Below are 22259 nucleotides of genomic sequence, written 5' to 3'. Positions count from 1 at the left end.
ACAAGGCATGTGAGAAAACAAATGAGCACTCAATAAGTGTCAGTTATTAACTAATCTTTCCTGACCTCTTCCAACCCCATCCCAACAACCTGAACTCAGCACCCCATCTCTGTGAGCCTCTGGTGTAGCATTTATCACATTCTATTGTAATTGTCTCTTGCCTCCCTTTGTATCTTTTGTGCATAGCAGCATACCCAAAATAGGAAGTGCTTCATAAATTGTGAATTGAATGAATTAATACAGAATCTTTAAAAATTAGGATACCTATGCTTAGGATGACAGTTGGTGGCACCTGCATCCTGAGAATGATTTGATCAAATGATTTGACTTAATAACACTGGTTTTATTTCCAGACTTCACTTCTCATGATGATTATGGGAGAATTGGAACCTTCAGAGGGTAAAATTAAGCACAGTGGAAGAATTTCATTCTGCTCTCAGTATTCCTGGATCATGCCTGGAACTATTAAAGATAACATCATCTTTGGTGTTTCCTATGATGAATATAGATATAGGAGTGTCATCAAAGCATGCCAACTAGAAGAGGTAAGTAACTATGTGAAAAACTTCTGGTTATGCATATGAAACCTTCAAACTACCTAAATTATATATTTAATATTTTAATAAGTCTACATATATTAATCACATTTCCACTATGAGTAAACTACTGTGAGTAATTGATAAAATATATGACCCCTGCTATAAGAAGCCTGCAGAAACATAAAGATACAATTCATTTTTTAATGAATTTAATATACACTTCATTTTTTAAATGGTGGGCTGGTTTGGTTATAGTAAAAACTCTGTGAAATGGCAAGAATTTTGTTCACTTATTAGTGAGACAAATGTCCTCAATGGGCATTTGTATAGGATGCATTTTTTAAAGGTACTTCAGAATTACGTAAGAGAATTTTAATTAATAACACCATAGCCTAAGGAAACAAACATTGACCTGCCGATAGGGAATCTAAGATAAAGTTGTGACTATATCTCATCCTTTGACCTTGGACATGTAACTATATAACCTTTAGTGTCTGTAATCCACTGAAACAGTGGCAAAATTATGATGAATCACTTCATAACAATATTGAGGACTGAGTTCATCATCTAGAAATACAGAAAGTATTCCAAGTAAAGCCAATATATGGATCTTGTACTATTCAGCACATAAATTGTATGATAAAGGGTTGACACCCTGACGGCTCAGTCGGTAAAGAATCCACCTGCAATTCAGGAGACCCTGGTTCGATTCCTGGGTCAGGAAGAACCCCTGGAGAAGGGATAGGCTACCCACTCCAGTATTCTGGCCTGGAGAATTCCATGGACTATACAGTCCATGGGGTCACAAAGAGTTGGACAGGACCGAGCAACTTTTACTTTCACTTTTCACCCTGGTAGCTCAGACAGTAAAGAATCTGCCAGCACTGTAGGAGACCTGGGTTTGATCCCTGGGTTGAGAAGATCCCCTGGATCTTAATGGTAGGGAAAGTGTCATTATGATGTTAATGGTAGGGAAAGTATCATCATGAGTTTTATCAGCAGAGAAAATATCACATTATGAGGTTTGTCAGCGGTATTGCCTGAATACTCATCTTGATTCAAAATCACTCTCCTTGATAGATGGCATTTGATACTAGTAGATCTCTTTAAATCAATTTCTATAAAAAAAATTGCACTGGGAATAAAATGAAGCTTAAAATACAGTGTATGAAAAATAGGGGGGGGAGAAAAGGCTGATTGTGGATTAGATAGAAACTACAGTCCTTACGAAAGAGAGCTACATGCTTGACCAAATGACTCTTTATACAAACTCATTCAACAGTAGCTTTTAAAGGCTTCTTTTTCTTATTTTCACATACTCTGAAAGCATAATGAAAATAAAAGCTATTCTGAAAAATATTTGATTTACCTTGAAGAAAATATTCTTCATTCCTCAAAAGCTCTTCTTCCAAGAATAGTATTTCACAACTTGGAGGTTAGAACACTCATTAAATCTGTTATAAAAAAAATTCTGCGTGTTTCTAGAGAACATAGGTATTTGTCTATGAGGGGCTAGGCTGTAGGAGTGATACTCAGTGTCCTGCAAGATAAAGCATGAGCTCTGTTTATTTATTACTGCAAAGGTGTTGGAAAGTTTCTGGTGCCTTTATTTATTGCTTTTAAATATATCTTTTCTCATAGAAATAGTTTTATAAATGCTGTCCTGATTCCCCCAAGTAAACCTGTAAAAGTATATTTAATTTAAATATGGCAAAACTATAGGCTTTTCAGGTATCACTGGTGGTCAGAAGAACCCACCTGCCAATGCAGGAGACATAATAGATGTAGTTTTGATCCCTAAATCAGGAAGATCCCCTGGAGGGAGGGTATGGCAACCCATTCCAGTGATCTTGCCTGGACTGAGGAATCTGGGAGGCTACAGCCCAAAAGGAGTCAGACATGACTGAAGTGACTTAGCACGCATGCATGCAGGCATGCATGGCATAGCTATATGAGTAGTAAATTCAGAGGTATAGGTACTAATTCATAGAATGAACATTTACTATCTTCTGAATACTGTGCTAGGTTCTGAGAATGCCAAGGTGAATAGGGTGTGGTCTGTTTTCTAAAGAGTGCATAATAAAGTGACCTGTATTTTAATGAATGGTTGTACAGTATGTGAATTGTATCATGATAAAACTGTTAAAATAATGAGAGAAACAGGGTAAGAGTAAAATCATTTTTTTTTCCTGATTCCATGACTAGTCTTAAAATTATTTTTAAAGTGTATAATTCATTGTAGTTTTTATTTTCATATGCTCAAGGTTGTATAACCATCAGATTTTCAATTCCTCTAAAAGAAACCTCGGTTAGCAATCAATTTACATTCTCTCATCCCTAACCCCCCTACATAATTGTAAGCAACCTTTTGTCTCTAAAATATTCCTATTCTAGATATTTCACATAAATGTAATCATATAACATAATTTTCTGTGCCTAATTAAGCTTTTAAACTAGGAGAAAGTAGGGAGTATTAATTTTGAAAACATTTATTGAGACATTTTATGAAAATATGAATAGAACAAAATATATATATACTTTGGCAGTTCATGGGCCAATAGGAAAAGATATCAATAAAGAACGTAAGGTTACTCAAACAGGGAGAAAAAGAGGCATTTCTAAAGGAGTAAAAAGAGAAATCTGGGTCTGCTAATGATAAAATAACCTTCAGAGGGGGCAGAAGGCCATTCTTTGATGGAATGATTCCCTGTGGAATTCTAATGGTGACAAGAATGGAATTTTTTTATTAAGAACATTGGAGTTGCCAGTAAAATAGAGAGAAGGCTAGGTATATGAGAAGTGAAGATTGATGAGTGATAGTCACTGGATTGCTGAGAAAATTAAATGAGATAAATAGAAAGTGCCTCCCACAGCATTTGGTGCATATTTGCCACTCTGTGAACTGAAGCTAATCTCTGTTTCCTTTGGAGTAGAGGATACTGCTAGAGAGCATGACACAAGGCATGTATCTCGAAGCCAGTTCTTGTTAGTGAGTGCTGTGGAAACAAGGTGGGTTTTGGCATAATTGAATAGAACCATGAATCAGAATCATGAAAAAAGTCATCAGTATGAATTTTGATGTTGACAAAAGTAGTTCTGAGAGAAAACTTTAAAAGTGGTCATCTATAGTTGGTCTGCATGACCAAAGTAACAGAAATTGGAGTGTTCCCTGGAAGAAAACAGTTGGCATACAATCCTGAAGGTTTGGAGCGTTGGCCCATTGGTTCCATGCTCCAGAAATGGCCATGGGATTGGGAGGTGATTCCAGTTTCTCTTTCCCTTTTGGATCTCACAGCATGACTTCTGTGATTACCAGACTCTGTTCACTGTGGTGGAGGCTGGGTAGGTGCAGAATGAAAACTTGATTATTCTTTCACTCAAAGAGCTTATAGGCTGATTGATGAAAAACATACTCCAAGAGACCATTTCAATATAATATAGCAAGTGTTGGGATAGAAGCTCTCTCGGCACTACAGAAGCCCAGTTGAGGGCTTTCAGCCTGCCTGGTCAGTTCAGGGGGGCTTTCTCTAAAAACACTTTGAAGGATAAGTAGAAGGAATTAAGGAAATTTTGATGGAAAATTGAAAATTTCCATTTCCATTAAGGATAATGGAAAAGATATTCTGGACAGAGAAAACTATGAGCAGAAATACCAGACATGAAACCACTTGGTTAGTGCAGGGAACCACAAGCATTTTGACAGAATGAGGGTGTAACTGGGGGACAGTGAGTAGGGAGGAATGAAACTGGAGGGCCATGTCTTGGGAGCTTGTGTACAAGTCTCAGGAATTTGGTCTTGGAGAGGTTTAATCAGGGGAGTGATGTAATCGGCTTTGAAATTTAGATATATCTCTTTGACTGTGAAATGTGAAGCAGAATTAAGGTGGATATTATTCGAACTTTTTTGGGGTAGCAGAAGGAAAAGAGATTTTGAAATCTAACAGGGTGGGTTGCTGACGAACGTTACTTAACCTTGCTATATACTGAGTTTTATCCTCTGCAATATGAAGATATTATTACCTAATTTGTACAGTTTTGTGGATTCTTCTAGCACATAGAAAGCACTAAATACATCAGTGATTATTATTAATAGTAGTAGTTGTAGTACTGTTCGTTATTCTGACTAGAAGGGGGAAGACTAATAGGAAGCTATTTCAATAATCCAGCTAATGTCAACGATGGACAAGAAGAGACAAAATTAGCTGAGGAATTGTGAGAAGATAGGGATCTCTTTGTGTACTATTTGCATCCTTACAAATGGCATCAGGAAAAATGAGTCTCTGAGAAAGAGTGAATATTTTTTTTCCTCAAGAAATTAAGAGAGAAGAGTAGTTGGTTTAGGATTAAGGATTCCTTCTATAACAGGAACTGGAGAGAAGGACAAATAGAAATGCCATGGGTTTAGAAAGGAAGGGTGTGGAGATCAGTTACATAAAATTGAGATATCTGATCAAGCAGAGGGACCACTGGTCTTGCTAACAGAGTACCAGTGGGGGACACCGCTAGATCAGCTTTAATAACAGTGATGACCACCATTTAATTCATTCTTCATCCTCTTTGCTTTACAATATCAAATAAAACAGTTTTTTTATTTTCAATAGTCCCCGAGTCCCAGCTCCTTACTGTTCTGCTGGCTTTTGCGACTGATTTATATCTTCCTAGTCACCTTATGATAGGCAAAAACATCCAGCATCTCCTAAATTCCTGTACTTTAAGCTGACAAATGCAGTGAGTACTGTGAGTACGTTAGTATATGACTGTCTCCTCCTGAATGTTTCCTGTATGTTGTTATCTATCCAACTACATGGTAAATTTCTTGATAATGGTGATTCTAAAAATTTTATTTTGGGATACTACACCAAGCACATTGATAGGCGTAAGGATAAGTTCTTATTGGTTGACTGTTTCAGAGATAAGTTTTGAAGTAGGCATGTCAGTTGCAAGAATTTTACTCAGAAAATGTTCTTTTCTGAGCTTCTCAGTCTCAGAGTTTGAGGAGATGATTATATAAGAGCAAGTTGTTGCTATGAGGGACAAATAAAAATAATTAAAAGTGCTAGACTATCCTCACAGTCAAAATGAAAATTTTTTCCTATTTTCAGTGACTTCAGAGTTTCCAAGTTTTGTTATTGTTAAGCAAGTATTCACACCTTTGAAAAAGGCCAGTGAGAATCTCCAAAATTGAAGGTTTTATATTTTTAAGCATGGAGGAATTTTGAGCACAGGAACACAAAATACCTACAGAGTCCTTGAGGGTTAACAGCTGGAATCAGCTAATGACTTCCTCTGTGTACTGTCTGTAGCCCCATCTGCAAATACACACATACATGATCCAATATGTTTTCACTTTGACTGCCAAAGCTGTTCTGTTTCTTAATGTACTACATCTAGATTTGGACCTGGAGATGAGGTGGAATATTTTCTTCCTCATTTTTGTGTTTCTTTTCAGCTTTAATACCCACAAAGTACTTGCGTGTATAATGATGCTTGGCACGCACAGCATAGTTCACATAGTTTTCTGATTTCAGTCTGTGGTTGAAAATATTCAGTCAGTGGAGTTGCATGAAGACTTTATCACAGGGAAGGGCATGGAGACAGGGCTATGCTGATAGAAAAGTTGTAATGAGCAGACACGAGTGAGCAAGTTCTGCTCAGATTCTTTACCCTGAGATCTCCTCTTTCAGGAACTTCTCCAAGTCTTGCCTATATGCCATACTTCGAATCTTAATTATAGTAAAAGGATTTTTAGACAAATTAATAGTTCTTTTAAAATACCATTGTGTATCCTTGTGTCCATTGACTTATCCTCCCATTGCTTTCTTTCCATGTACCCAAACTTCCCTTAAAATCCTCCTATATATTTGTAACTTTTGTAACCAGCACTGAAGATTTTGCTAGCTCAGAGAGAGGAATTAATGTAATTGGCCCCACATTAACTTACTTATCTGTTAAGGAGAGTTTAGTCATATTTCATACTGTAAGAGTGATATCTCACTATTCTCTTACCTTTTTAAAATTTCCAGAATACCAACCATTTACAATTCTCCAATACCTTATTCTATAGCAACAGATTCTAGGCAGGCCAGCATTTGGATACCAAATAATTGGACTGTCTTTATTTAGTGACTCACTCTCATGTAAAAGTACCTGGTTTGGAGCAGTAATTGGCTATATATTGTGTGTGGCGCAAGGTGGGGTGGGGGTATGAGAAGAGATCAGAGGCTTAGTATATATAATTGGTTTCCACACTGTTGTTGCAATCCTTTTGCAACCACAAAATGGTCTTCATTAGGTAAATATTTGTCAAGACAGCCATTACATACACATTGTAATAAAAAATATTTACTATGTAAGTTGAAGATGTAAAATCTGTTTATGTTTTCCCTTCTACTACACAGTCTTCATGTTTAAGTCACTAGAAGAAAAAAAATGGGAGGGAAGTTGGCAAGAAGTTATTAAGAGGAAAAAAAACTTGGGAGGGAAATTGGCAAGAAATATGAAAAACTTGGGAGGGAAGTAAGCAAAGAAATGAGTTAACTCTTCTGGAAAATAAATTCCATCTTACAGATACCACAAGACTAATTAAATTTGAGTTTGACCCCTGGATCTTCAGATCTGGCCAAAACTAACCTGCATTAAACAGAGGCTTAACTTTTGGGTGGTCAATCCACAATTGTAGGAGAATTCAGGAATGTTCACTTGGGAGATGTGTAAATAAAAAGATACCATACAAATTAACATTTGCATTCAGTAGTAGCCAAGATATAATAAACATTGAAAACAGATATTTGAAACACACTGAACTATGTTCCCTAAACCAGAATAAACCACACTAAGTGACTGTACCTTGAACCACCTGTCATTTTCTACTGATAGGTAATTAAGTTTGAAAACACTGCCATTTACTTATTGTAATATGAAGCAAATGCCTTTATTTTATAATACTATGGAACCAGGACCAAGCAGGAACACCACAGTGTTTCCTGAACTGACTGTTATTTCACATCATTTGAACCCTGGAACTTAAAAAATAAATACTAGCTAACATCCATTGGGAGGGCACAAGTCAGTAGGGCTGTGCTGAGTGTTTTGCACACATTGGTCCTTTGAATTGTCACTTTCTAGTTATCTAGTGACAGCTTTCTGAGGAGCTTGCAATTGAGATGAGCCTGTGCTAAATTCTAAAAGTATGAACTAACTTTTAGGAATTAAGATTGCAATTCTGGAACTAATTATTAACTTAAATGACAATTCTGACATCTCTAAATCCAGAATAACCTGAAGACTGCCCTTTTTCCTAAGAGGTGGGCAAATCCACAGAACAGTAGTATAAAAATTTAATTATAACTGTGTGGGATCAAGCTAGCTCATGAATAGATAATGAAATTCAGAAAGTTAAGCCAGGCTTTCATATTAAAAAAAAAAACAAAAAAAATTAGCTAAGTTTTCCAAAGGTCAAAGCCATGCTATATCTTATAGATAAGCCTGATGTTTCATCCTCTTGAAGAATTAGTATTCTGGACCCCATACCCTTGGAGTTTTCTGTTTTGTTGCAATGGCTAATTAGACAAGATTGAGAGAAGGTTTTACACTTATATTTAAGAGAACTTTAAACTTTACTATAAACTTAGAACTTGGTAATAATATTCATAAAGGCCTTTCCAGGAAGGGAAACTTAGTTTTTCTAAAAATTGACTGTAAGTATTCTCTAGACAAAAGTAACCTTTGAAATGGCAATTGTATTATCAAGAATATATTTGAGACCGAATCTGTAATACCTAATTTTTATTTAGAAGGTTTAAGTATTCATGGTTCAAATTTCATAAATTAAAATTTTGATCTCAATAAATATTTATTGAGTTTCCACTGTGGACACAGTATATATTAGGCACTCTGCATACTGCCTGCAAGTATAACAAGGATCCTGTTTGTTATGAGTTTTTGACTTACAGTATTTTGGGGGAGAAATGTATATACACATACACAAAACACACACACACACACATATTCACTTGTGTAGTAAATATCTGTGAGTGCAATCATTGAACAAAGGGCATCAAACTCTGGGGATTATTGGTGAATAGGAGCAATCCTTGTCCTCAAGGGTCTTTCATTCTGGTGAAGATAAGCAAGTAAAGCCAGTGCAGTTTGTTAAATTCTAGGATATTGGTTAATGTAAGATTCTCATGTGGTATATGGAAGCAGCACTTAATCTGGTCTTAGATGGGTAGATGAGGTTTCCCTGAAGGAAGTGACAGCTAAGGTGAGAGATGATGGGTGAGTAAGAATCATCTGAATGAAGAACAGGAGAACATTCCAGAAAGAGAACAGAATGTACAAGACCGGGAGCCAGCAGACAACGTTCGTTGAACCTTTGTACCTAGAGTCAGTTTGGCGTGGCTGGGGTGTAGGATGAAATGGGCTGGAGTCAAGCAAAAACAGTGCATTTTAAGGGGAACCCTAGGCAGTGCAGCAAGGGTAGAGTCTGGAAAAGAAGGGGTATATGGTGAGAGCTGAACTGGGAGAAAACAGTCAGATCATGATTTCTGTCTCTGTACTTGCCAGCAATTAAACCAAATAGCCAACAAAGGCAGAAAGGCAGAGTCCTCCACACTTGACTTTCATATTACGTATACCTGGGGCAACCCAATTCTCATGGGGCAATCCAATTCTCACGTAACACTCCAACTGCAAAGGATTTGGTGAAATGTGCTTAGTGGGAGCACAAGTAGGAACCCTGGGCGGGGAGCAGGTGGGTCCACGGTATCTTCCAGGGTGACTTCCCTCACTGGTGGGAGTGCCATAATAAAAACTGTTTTAGGAAGATTTATCCAATGTAACACAGACTGGAGGGAGATAATGGAGATGTGGTTAGACATTTATGAAATATTGTTATTCACATTTTAAAGTGTAAGAAGTGAAAATTTAAGAGACGTATTAGAGATCATATGTCTCATAATTGATGGGACCAGTGAGAGAATCCAGATCTTCTGACTTACATTTTTTGCTATGCTTGATTAGGATTGTGTATTAGAAACTCTTAGACACTAATGCCTTCTGCATTGAACACTGCAGATTTTGAGTTAGAACTTTAGACTGGTTAATCTCACTATGATTGTAAGAGTATTATTAAACCATTGGGATTGTAAGGCTGCCTTTCTGAAAGAGGAGGTTATAACTTGTTTTCTATAAATGACATATCAAGCTACCATATTCCTAAAATCTGTACTCCTGGATCTTGGGAAAATCACCTATACTAACACACTTGAAATGTGTTTTTAATTTTTTTCTTAATATATATGCATATATGTATTATTGAAGTATAGTTGACTTAAAATTTTTCAAGGGCACAGCAAGGTGATTCAGTTATACATGTACACATATATTATTTTTGAGATTATTTTCCTTTGTAAATTATTATAAAATATTGATTATAGTTCACTGTGCTATACAGTAAACCTTTATTGCTTGATGCATATCTTCTTTTATAAATAGAAATCTAGCATTCTAGATTCTAGATTTCTAAATAGAATCTAGCATTTTTTCATATTAAGTCAAGCAAGTGGAATCAAAATGTCATAAGTTTTTTAGTTAGGCAAAAATTCGTAAGTTTTCTAAAATATATATTATACATATTATTTCTATATGTGTATACAAAAGCTTTTCTACTACACTTGATAAAGGCTTGAGAAAGAACTTAAAAAAACACACTTGAAATTTAAAGGTCCCGAAAACTTTTTTCATCTTCTCCCAAGTAAACTTTTTTCTTCTTGCCCTGGGGCAGAATCTTTTCTTCATGGCTCATGACCTCAAATTTAAAATATGGTAGGTGGCCAAGTAGGTGGGCAGTCAGCTCAGGGGAGGAAGCCTGATCAGGGCAAGTTGAACAGCTGGTTCTCCAAAGTCACCTGTAGAAAGAATAAGGATTTTCATAGGATTTCTCCAGAGGTGATGGGCGAGGTAGTATGCAAGCTCAGCTCCTGAGGAGTCCTTCCTCGTTTCTAGAGACCTGTGAGGAACTCCAGAGCAGGATCAGCTGCAAGGCAGCACAATCATGTGCCAGTGAAGTTCTAAGAAGAGTGCTTTTCACAGATTGGATTTGTCCCAGCATCTTGGGTGGGTAGACCTAGAAGAGATAGTTAAGGAATGAGTAGATTCTTAAATGCCAATTCTTAGACCAATTGAATCAAAATCATGTAGAGAGCTTTTCAAAAATGGGTTGTCAAGGGTCATTCCAGAGAATCTGAAATCTGGAGTTCAGAAATCTGTAGTTAAATGAGTCTAATGTAGAGCTAGAATACAATAAATAAAATTATTTGTCTCAAGTATCTTTTCTAACTTTAATTCCTTGGAAACACTCACCCCGAAATACCTTAAAGCCCTGCATTTCAAAGGTCTTCCTTTAAAACTGCTTACATTATTAGTTTTCAAATACAAATATAGGCCTACACACATACAGAAATAAACATCAAAAGGCATAGAGATATTAACAGAATTATGTATATACTTTCAAGTTCATGTATGAAACCATGTATGTGTTTATATATATATCTGAGTATTAAACAATAGTTTAATATTGGTGACAAAGACTATAACATCTATTAAAATAGTGCTTTTTGTACTTATGTTGGGTCCAATAACAAATATATTGGAATTTCAGTTTATTTCAGTTTTCTGCTATGACTTAGTACCAAAGCCCAGTGAAAGAAGAGCTTTTATTTTTCAGGTTGATAAAAAGTTCTCACTGCCTACACTTTCTGATAAGGACTAATCTTTAGCCAATATTTGTATGCACAGTTATTTGTAATCAGGTTTGACTTAGGCCAACAGGCTATCATTCATAATGAACAGAACTCCAATTTTTGCTTGATGAATTTGTTCGTGTACATTTCCTGCTATAGAAGTTAACTTCCCTCTGTTGGTACATATCGTGCAGAGCTACATGCACGTTTACAGCAGCTATGTGCAAAAATGGTTCATTCTTTTTCTCTTTACAGTGTGCTCTTGGGCTTTCTCAAATTCTCTTCTTCCTCTCCTTTCCCTTCCCCTTTCCAACACTTCTTTTCTCCTTCCTCCTCCTTGCCTAGTGTCCTTGTACATAAAGCACAATACAAGTGCTTAATAATTATTAAATATTAATAACAATGGCATTAACTGTCTAAAGATCGATGGTTACAAACATTCCTTATTAAATAGCATTGCTTCTAAAGTTCATGTTCTCTCAACCCAAGCTTCTTACCATCCTCCCTTACCACAAGCAGCTGTATTGTCAAGGTTGTTCTGAAGAGTGATAATACAGGTATAAAACAAGGTTTATGGTATTTTCCTATCTACAAAGTCACAGGAAGCTCGAATGTACTCAGCAAATATTGCATAATTACACAGGGCCAGTTAATGTAACACTCCACCCTCTTTTTAAAGTTCTTTCTCTCTCAATATAATACCCTCTACTGTTTCTCTGATATGTTCAAGACAGAGTTAATGAGCTTTGTATTAGCAGTTCCTCTTTTAATAGCTTCTGATTTGTCTGGTTCAGTTGAATAATATCAGGTGATGAAATTTAGATGCATTTAAAAAAATAAAGTGGTACACATTTGTGTAAAAAGTATGTCCATAACATGGGGTATGTTATGTACTTCTAAATAATAAAATAAGTTAATCTTTGTTGGACTTTTATTATAATATTACTTTGACCCTCTCTGGTACTCTTTATTGAAGTATTTTCAAGTGCTTTACAATCTCAAACAGACTTAATATATTATGTGCCCAGAATCCTTTGAAGTTGACATTTGCTTTTCTGACCAGCATGCTGTAACGGAAGTTAGCCAAAAGAACAGGTTCAAGCAGGCATAAAAATCACAGGTTAAAATGCAGATTCCTGCACTCTGGTCTATTTCTTCTGAGTAAGAATAGGTGCAGCAGTTTTTACAAGCTCCCTAGGTGATTCTGAAATAATTGATCTGAAATAATTCTGAAAATAATTGGTCAAAATAAATAACTTTGAAAACCAATGATCCATATATTTAATTTTATTTTTAGGTAAACTGCTGAGAAATTTATTAAAATAGCAGTGTAGGGTGGTTACAAAGAAATATTTTTCAAGGTCTCCTTTAACGAGAAAACTAATTGATCACACTTTTTAAAAGTTTATATTTGATTTATTTTGACTTAGGTTTAAAAAAATCTCAATAGTTAATTTTTGTATAAGAAATCATATCATGTCCTCTAGCTTGTGTGTGTATGGGGGTGCTCAGTCATGTCTGACTCTTTGCGACCCCATGGACTGTAGCCCACCAGGTTCCTCTGGTTCATGGGATTCTCCAGGCAAGAATACTGTAGTGGGTTGCCATGCCCTTCTCCAGTGGATCTTGCCAACCCAGGGATCGAACCCCGGTGTCCTGCATTGCAGGCAGATTCTTCACCATTCGAGCTACCTGGGAAGCCCAGCCCTGTACTTTAATTCCAATCAATAATTTCCTCCAACAGTTTTTATGGGTAACTCCAAGAGAACTCCAGAGAAGTTGCAGTGCAGGTAAAGAGAAATCGTTTGTCTCTGGGTACAAAGCTACTCTGAGCAGCTCATGCTCTGTACTGCTTTTTAAACTCATGATAGCACCAAGGCTGAAAACCAACACCCTTAAGATAAATATAGCACCAGATTGGAGTGCCTTTAGTAATCAGCAAAGAGAAATGTTTAACAGTGTATTCAAAACAAAGTGTTTTATGTTAAATCAAATAGAAGCTAAATACCAATAAAGAACTCTACAAATGAACAATAAAGTAATCAGAATAAGTACTCACATTAGCAGGATATTGATGTTATTAATATATTTGATCTTAAAGTACTAGGCTTATTCACAATTCTCTTCAGTCTATCCCTACTATTTTGTTTCAATTTGAACAGCTTTCTATTAATTATAAACTTTGAGATACTTATTAAATTATCCACATTGATGCATTTTTCTTCAAAAATGATTTCATTCCAGAAAAGAAGGTCAAATGTGTTGGCTCAGAACATCAAATCTTTTTCAGATGCAGGAATCTTTAGTTTCATGTTTTACAATGTCATCTGTATCACTAGCATCTGTTCTAGATTTGGAAACATCCATTTGACAGTATCCCTGTTTTCCTCATTGTTAGAGCTCTGGAAGAATTTTAATAACATTTCACTAAATCCTCAACATCATTCTTCATAAACCCCAAGCTTCAAGCAGTCATTATTACAAATGTGATACATACTTTTCCAATCCATTTAAATGAATTAACACTATATATATATATCTATAAATGATACTTAATAGTTTTGTGTGGCTTCAAAATTTGTGTAAATATTATAATTTGTACATATCATTCTTCAGCTTGCTTTCTTTGCTCCTATCACCTTTTTGAGGTCTAGCTTTACTACTTAGATGTAGAAATTCTATTTCATTCTTTTCATTTGCTATACGGTGCTTATGTGTAGCATTTTATTTATTCATCCTGTTATTGACATACATTTAGGTTGTTCTAATATTTTCCTCAGCCAGTTCAGTCGCTCAATCATGTCTGACTCTTTGCAGCCCCATGGACTGCAGCACACCAGGCTTTTCTGTCCATCACCAACTCCTGGAGCTTACTCAGACTCATGTCCAATGAGTCAGTGATGCCATCCAACCATCTCATCTTCTTTCATCCCCTTCTCCTCTTGCCTTCAATCTTTCCCAGCATCAGGGTCTTTTCCAATGAGTCAGTTCTTTGCATCAGGTGGCCAAAGTATTGGAGTTTCGGCTTCAGCGTCAGTCCTTCCAATGAATATTCAGGACTGCAGTCCAAGGGACTCTCAAGAGGCTTTTCCAACACCAAAGTTCAAAAGCATCAGTTCTTTGGCACTCAGCTTTCTTTATAGTCCAACTCTCATATCCATACATGACTACTGGAAAAACCATAGCTTTGACTAGACGGACCTTTGTTGGCAAAGTAATGTCTCTGCTTTCCAATATCACTAGATACTGCCAAATTGCACTTTAAAGCAGCTGTTCTGATTTACACTACCACTAGCCATTTATGAGTGTTCCTATTTCCTCAATCTTTGAAAACGCTTCTTACTAACAGAGGCTTGAAGTTTTACCATTCTAAATTGTAAAAAGTCATATTTCTTTTTTTTTTTTTCACTTTTATGTATTTTTGACTGTACTGGGTCTTTGTTGCTGCATGGAGGCTTCCTCTAGTTGCAGAGATTGGGAGCTCCTTTCTAGTTGGGGGTACATGGGCTTCTTATTGGAGTGGCTTCTCTTATTGCAGAGCACAGGCTCTAGGCACATGGGCTCAGTAGCTGCAGACTGCTGACTCCAGGGCACGTGGTGTCAGTAGTTGCTTTACGGGGCTCATTGGTTGTGACTTGCAGGCCTTAAAGCATTCAGGCTTCAGTAGCTGTGGTGCATGGGCTCAGTAGTTGTGGCGCAAGAGCTTTAGTTGCTGCGTGGTATATGGAATCTTGCTGGACCAGGGATTGGATCTGTGTTCCCTGGATTGGCAGGCAGATTCTTATCCACTGTGCCACCAGGGAAGTCCCCATATTTCTTTACTGTTCTGATTTGCAATTCCCTGACTGCTTGTGAGGTTATATTTGTTAGCTGTTTGACTTCATATCCTGTGTCAATTGTTTTGCTAAGTTTGTAGTAGCTGAGAGATGTGCCTTATGCACCACTGTTGTGTATACCACTGTTGTAGGGAATGTAATTGAATGAGGGTCCCTCGCTGTGAGTTGAAATCATTCGTTTTCAAAGTTTGTTTTGAGACGACTCCTTCTACAGGCTGCTTTCCATTATTGGTCAAGTATGGCATGGATACTGAAGCAGATCTTGTGTCTGAAAGACATGGGACTTATTTATTTACAGATTTTGGCTCAGAGACTTCTAGATGGCTCTGTCAAACCTTGCTTAGATTGTGCAATGTTTTAATGTCTTTCTATTCAAGCTTGTGTCCCTCTCTCCTTCACTTGGGAGTTGAAACTGCATCGAGGTCTGACAGCTCTCCCAGCCTTCCTTGCCCCCCTTCCTATTTTCTTTTATACAAGTACTTCCCATAATAAGATAATATCATGTTTAATACTTTCTTGGTATCCTCAGCTTGGAAGGACTGGACTAAGACAGTTAAATACATTGCATTACTACCCTTTATGGATGGGAGGTGATGCAATGTATATTTTGCTCTAAGATCTTTTGTTAAATAGACTTTTGATTTTCATCTAACAAATTGTATCTGTGTATTTCTTTACGGTTTGTTCTTTATCTTTTCTTTAAGACATTCTAACACAAATGATAAAAATATATATTTTATATATTCTTAGTATTTTTAGCTTCAATTTTTACATCTAGGGCTAAAAACCGCTGGAATTGATTTTTGTATTTGGTGTGAGCTAGGGGTCTAATTTTATCTTCCATAGAGAGATCCACTTGTCCCAGGATCATTTTTTGAGCAGTTTCTCCTTTCCCTATAAATTATCATTGTAACACTTTTATGCTAGGTTCTGATCTGCATGTTTGTGAAATATTTATTCTGTTCCATTCATCTGTCTGTTTAATCTCACATCACAATCTACTTTTTAAATGACAGTATTTATTGTCATTGTTCAGGTGCTAAGTCATGCCTGAATGTTTGCAACCACATGGACTGTAGCACGCCAAGTTCTTATGTCCCTCAATGTTCACTGAGTTGGTGATGCTATCTAACCGTCTCATCCTCTGTCATCCCCTTCTCCCTTTGTCTTCAGTCTTTCCCAGCATCAGGGTCTTTTCCATTGAGTTGGCTTTTTACATCAGGTGGCCAAAGTGTTGGAGCTTCAGCAGCAGTCCTTCCAATGAATATTCAGGGTTGAGGGTTAATGAATGTGTTCTAGTGTCTTATTACAGTGTGTCAACCTGGCCAGAGAGGTAAGTTGGGGGCAGACTTGGTAAAGTTGGATGAGGAAGACACGAAGTTCTCAGGCATGGAGCCACATCTTAACTCAAAATCCAGGTCTTTCATTAAGTTGTCCCTGGTAGGCTGCAGATTGTAAGCTCCTGAAGGCAAGGATTAATCTTAACCATCTCTAAGTTGCCTAAAACACTTTACTCACTGTTTGGAACATATGCCTATAATATCTTAAACCTGTCCTGGCTCCCAAAGCATAGAACAAATTATAACTCTGCCTTTGTCCTTGAGAAGCTCACAGTCTTTGAGGATAAATATAATGTAAACAGACAATAAGAAAAGAGATGAAAGCTCTTACATAGGAACATAAACAGTTCTTAAAACACATAGGAACATGCCTTTTAACGTAATGGAAAACTTTATGGAGGATATTAAATTTTTATTGACCTTAAAGGAATTTGCCAGATTAAGAAGTAGAGGAAAGTCATCCAGATAGGGGGACCAGCAGGTGCAGTTGGTGAAAGATATGGTAAATTTGGAGCACAAACAAACTTCAGTGTGGTTAGGGGTCAAGATGTATTCGGAAGAGTGCTGGGAGGTGAGGATGAAGAAGTGAGCTGGGAAGAGTTTTGTATGCCATCTTTTGAAGGATCCAGTATATTTTTTTGTTTGTTTGTTTTGTGATGTTTTAAACAGGGGTGTGACATGATCAGTTGGATTGAACGAACCTGAATTGTTTAGAGTGCTGTGGGTCACGTGTTCTTTGGTCAAGCTGTCCCCTATCAAGTGAGAAAAAATTAGACTTTTCTGTATTTTAGGGTCATGGGATACAATGAGCCTTCTCGGTCAGTAAGCTCTCATTATGTTATATTAACAGGATTGAAGAGGATAAACCTTTGGAAAGTGAGACAACTTGTTTGTTAAGGACTCCATTATCTTTCACATATTTTTAACTTTTTTGATAAGAGAAATAGTAACCTAATTCATAAAATAATAATCCTCTTTTCCTTACTGCAGACTTATCTTTTCTTAGCACCATAATAGTGGATGATAGAGATCAAGCTGAATAAACACCTGCATATTTGTATGCATGCCACACATAGTCACATATGTATTATACGTGCACATATATGTACATGTATATGCACATATATACAGATGTGTAAAAATGCAATCTGTATGTGTTTATATATGTATGTATATTCAAATTTATGTATATGTCTATACTCCAGTCATTATAATGAATATTTTGAATAGCGGTTGTAGTAACTTCTGTTTAGATATACTAATAAATGAAGATATTTTATATACCATTAAAATATTATTGAGGAAAGTAGTGCTAGAGGATAAAGTCTTATCTAATACTTAAAACAACTTCGGTTTGCTAAAACAACAAACAACACCTTTATATTTCATATCAGATTAGATCTTTTTAAAATATGTTTGAGGATCTCTCCTCTTAAGCTAAATTTAGCCCAGGCCCCAATTTTTTCAGTTTTGCTATTGAAGATCTGTAAAAATCCATTAAAATTTTAGGAAATACATGTAAGACCTTCTAATATTACTCTTCTTCCACTCAAACTTTTTTCTTTTTTTTTTTTTAATAGTTGCTTAGTTTCTTCTTAAGTCATAGGTTCTAATGAGAATGACAAAACATGTTAGTTATGCTTGCCAAAAATTACATTTATTTAGATATAATACTGAAGCAACTTAGCAGCAGCAGTAGCAGCAGCAAGCCAGGTAAGTTGAAAACAAATACTTGGAAAGGTAAAATCTCCTGACTGACTATAAATTATTTGAAACCTAGAATGCTTCATATAGCAATCTGTAGAACATGACTGCACTCAGTAGAAGATTTTTAGCTCTAAATACCTTTATTATTAAGAAACAAGGCTGAAAATACACAAAATTTATATTTTTCTTGAGAATTTTAAAGAAGGAACTAAATAAAAAGTTAAAACAAGGAGTAAGTGATGATCAAAATTTAATTTAATGAAGGAGAGAACCAACAGAGAAATGAAAGACTTAATATAATTCCTAAAGCCAGTTCTTTGAAAAGACCAATAAAATTGTTGAATCTGTCCTTATTTGTAGTAAAGAAAAGACTTACAGTATTAGGAATAACAAGCTTAAGCAAAAATATGAGCAAGATTAAAATTATTAAAAATTAATGCAATTCTGTTGACACAGATTTAAAACTTAGAGGAACTGGATGATTAAGGAAATAGAAATGATCAAAATTGAAAGAAACAAAAAAAAAGCTTGAATAGACAGATTATCACTGTAAAGATAGTTCAGTGTGTATTACTTAAAAAGACACTATCAGTAGATAATTGCATAGCTGGATTGTATTTCACCTTTAATAGCATAACTTCCTATATTATTTAAACTATATCAAATTATAGACGAAAATGAAAAACTCATTTTCTTAAGCGAGATTATTTGTATCAAAATCTGAAAAGTTATATAAAAAAGAAGACTGTAGTTAATCATACTTAGAAATATAGATATTTAAATAAAATACTATTAAATAAAGTATTAATAAATAGGATTCAGCATAGTATGAAAAGATGATCAAGCAAGATTCATGAATAGAAATATGAGTGCTTCAAAATAAACAATCTATAAATATGATATATTAATAAATTGTATATTGACAATGAAGAAAACCATGTAACAAGGTCAGTGGATGCTAAAAGAGTCTTACATAAATTTAGCAGTGATTTGTAATAAAAATTCAAAGTAAGAATAGAAAACTTCATTTTAAAAAATTCATAACTTTTTAAACCAAACATTCCAAAGTAAGCATTATTTTAAATGGTAAAATTTAATTGTTTGTCTTAAAGAATATTACATGTTTCTGAAAAAAAATGTTCACCTAAAAAACCCCCAAGAGATTCTAGCAAAAGCAGAGAGCAAAACTCTGCCAGAATTGATAAAGGAATATGATAAGATGGCTGAAGAGTAGATAAAGTGAAAGTGAAGTTGCTCAGTCGTGTCCGACTCTTTGCGACCCCCTGGACTGTAGCCTATCAGGCTCCTCCATCCATGGGATTTTCCAGGCAAGAGTGCTGGAGTGGATTGCCATTTCCTTCTCTAGGGGATCTTCCCGACCCAGGAATCGAACCCGGGTCTCCTGCATTACAGGCAGACGCTTTACCATCTGAGCCACCAGGGAAGCATCCGAATAGTAGATAAGCATATAAAAATAATTAGCTCTTCTCTATGTTAGCAACAACAATCTTGATATGGAAATAAAAAGCTCTTCAATTCATACTAGTAGAAAATGATAAAATATTAAGCATAAATTTAATAGGAAATTTACAGAACATGTATATAGAAGACCAGAAAATCTTATTGAAAGGTCTAAAACAAGAACTGAATTAATGGAAAGATCATGGTTTTTAATAAGAGGTAGCATCCTAAGAGGGTTTTCCCAGATGGTGCTAGTGGTGAGGAACCCCGCCGACAGTGCAGGAGACAGAAAAGCTGTGGGTTCATTCCCTGGGTTGGGAAGATCCCCTGGAGGAGTGAGTGCATGGCAACCCACTCCACTGTTCTTGCCTGGAGACGCCCACAGACAGATGAGCCTGGTGGGCTCTCGTGCATAGGTCACACAGAGTCAGACACGACTGCAGCGAGTGAGTGGCACCAGCAGCATCCTAAGATGCAAATTGCACTCAAACGTATGTGTATATTTAATGAAATTGCAAATACATCTGAATAAGATTGTTTTCAGGATTTTACTAAAGTATATTTCATGTGGGAGGAAATACCAAAAGGAGTTTAGAGTCCATGCTTTATAGACAAATTACCTTAGTTTGAATCCTGACTATTGTTTTTTGGCTGTGTTATCTTTGGAATGACCTTTACCTTTTCTAACTTTGAATTTTCTCGTATTTTTAACGGGGATAGGATTGTGATGAGCATTAAAAAAGTTAATACTCATAAAGGACTTAAAATAGTACCTGATACCTAGTAAACACTCAATATATATTAGCTGTTATTGGCATTCTTACTTACAATGTTATTATTGTTAATATTGTTATATAGGAGACTGAGCAAAAGAGACCACAATTCATGAAGAAGGATTGTGCTTTGTCAGGTATTAAATCTTACTTAAAGCCATTAAAAAACCTAAACACCAAAAACTCAGCAGAATATTATTGTAGAAATAGAAGGAACCAAATAGTCCTGAAGTAGATCTTTGGAAATGTGAGATGATGATAGATGATATGTAAATTAATTAGAAACATCATTTATTTAATAAATCATGTTTATTATAATAGTAAAAGAAAATAAGACCAGATTCTTATCTCATACCTTGTATAAACATAATAGCTATTGTAGGTGATGATTTGAGGAAAAGGGTACTCTCAGATCTTGCTGAGGAAACTAACTTTGGAAGTATAACTTTTAAATGTTGTTTTGTAAAGGATTCTGGCGATGGACTCTCTTAAAAAGAAAGAAGACATACCTATGGCCAAGCTATCCTACTCACGAGAATATATCTTATAGAAATAAAATCACAAAATCTCAATGATTTATGTACAACGATTTTATCAGAGTTTTTTTTTGGGGGGGGGTATCAAATGCCAGGGAAGGTCATAGAACATTTGATAGAACTATATAATTTGAAATACAAAATCTTACACTTCCAGGCCAGTCTAGTCCAGACTGCAAAAACAATTTGGACAAGTGAATTCGAGCTGCTTTCCTTGAAAGCAGCTTATGTCCATCTATTTTCTTATAGAATTCTGATGTTGACTCATGAAGAAGGTTACTGTAGTGTTGATTGCTAAAGTATTTATTTGTCTGACTAGGTGTTCTTCATTCAGTAGTATCTTAGTTAATTAGCAGAAAAATGTGGGGACTTAAAAATAGTCTTCTTGTTTATTTGTACTGCTAAAAACATATAATAGTGGAAATTTCAAATCAAATACTACAGAATCATCCTAAAAGTGTGAAAACATTTCTTGGAAAAGAGAAGGTAAAGAATTGACCTTCCCTAGGCCCCCCTTGACTATTTTATATTGAGGAGAGAATAAGATGAATAAAACTATCATAGCACAAAATAGCATGGATAGGTCCCCTGGAGAAGGAAATGACAACCTGCTCCAGTATTCTTGCCTGAGAAATCCCATGGACAGAAGAGCCTGGCAGACTATATAGTCCATAGGGTCGTGAGAGAATTGGACATAGCGACTAAACAACAACAAAATGTTAAATTAAACAGCCGTCTTCAAAGTGGTAGCATTTGGAAAGTATCTAGATCTAATCTGGTGTCACTCTTAAGAATATGGTGTCACCCTTAAGAACCTTGAGCTTTAAGTTTCAAAATATGTGACCGTGTACATAGCAACCTCAACAAAAGTACACTTGGTGAAGACATACAAAGTTAGGACTTGAACCTAGGACTTCCAATTCTCAGTCCAGTTCTTTTCCCCTGCATTATCCCTTGTACATTTTTATGATAATATGAATGCTATATTTTCAGACTAATTAGAATTTGCTTTTCCTTTAGTAGGAGAGTGTGGTATAGTGTTACATCAGGTGAACATTTTATTCAAGGCCAAATGGAAATGAATGATGTATACAAATCATTGGTAAACATCTCATTCTAAAACTGTACCTCACCAATGTTTGAGTATGATTTATGGACCAAGCTCTTTATATTAAATTACTTCAAATTTTTGAACCTGTTAAGGGAAGGTACTATTATCCCCTTGTATAGATGGAGAACTGAAGGCCAGAAGAGACTTGCCCAAAGCTACTTATCTAGTTATTAATGGAAACAGCTGGAAAATAGGTCACTGTGTTCTGTGATCA

The 22259-nt window shown here is 35.8% G+C and overlaps 1 protein-coding gene and 1 non-coding gene across 2 annotated transcripts in view; one reads left to right on the top strand and one right to left on the bottom strand.

Annotated features, from left to right (window-relative positions):
• The window catches only part of CFTR (CF transmembrane conductance regulator), a 159904-nt gene that overhangs the window by 44856 nt on the left and 92789 nt on the right, over window positions 1–22259 (top strand). Inside the window, exon 11 of the mRNA XM_040259873.1 lies at window positions 354–545. Within this exon, the coding sequence (XP_040115807.1) occupies window positions 354–545 (192 nt within the window). The remainder of the gene's footprint in view (window positions 1–353; window positions 546–22259) is intronic.
• TRNAY-GUA lies at window positions 19537–19608 on the bottom strand. Its single transcript has one exon. It is a non-coding gene; the product is annotated as a tRNA-Tyr (tRNA).

This window comes from Oryx dammah, unplaced genomic scaffold (assembly GCF_014754425.2).
Source record: "Oryx dammah isolate SB20612 unplaced genomic scaffold, SCBI_Odam_1.1 HiC_scaffold_18, whole genome shotgun sequence".
NCBI classification, from domain to species: Eukaryota; Metazoa; Chordata; class Mammalia; order Artiodactyla; family Bovidae; genus Oryx; species Oryx dammah.
The sequence above is the reverse complement of the archived record's forward strand: the minus strand, read 5'-3'. Positions and strand labels throughout refer to the sequence as shown.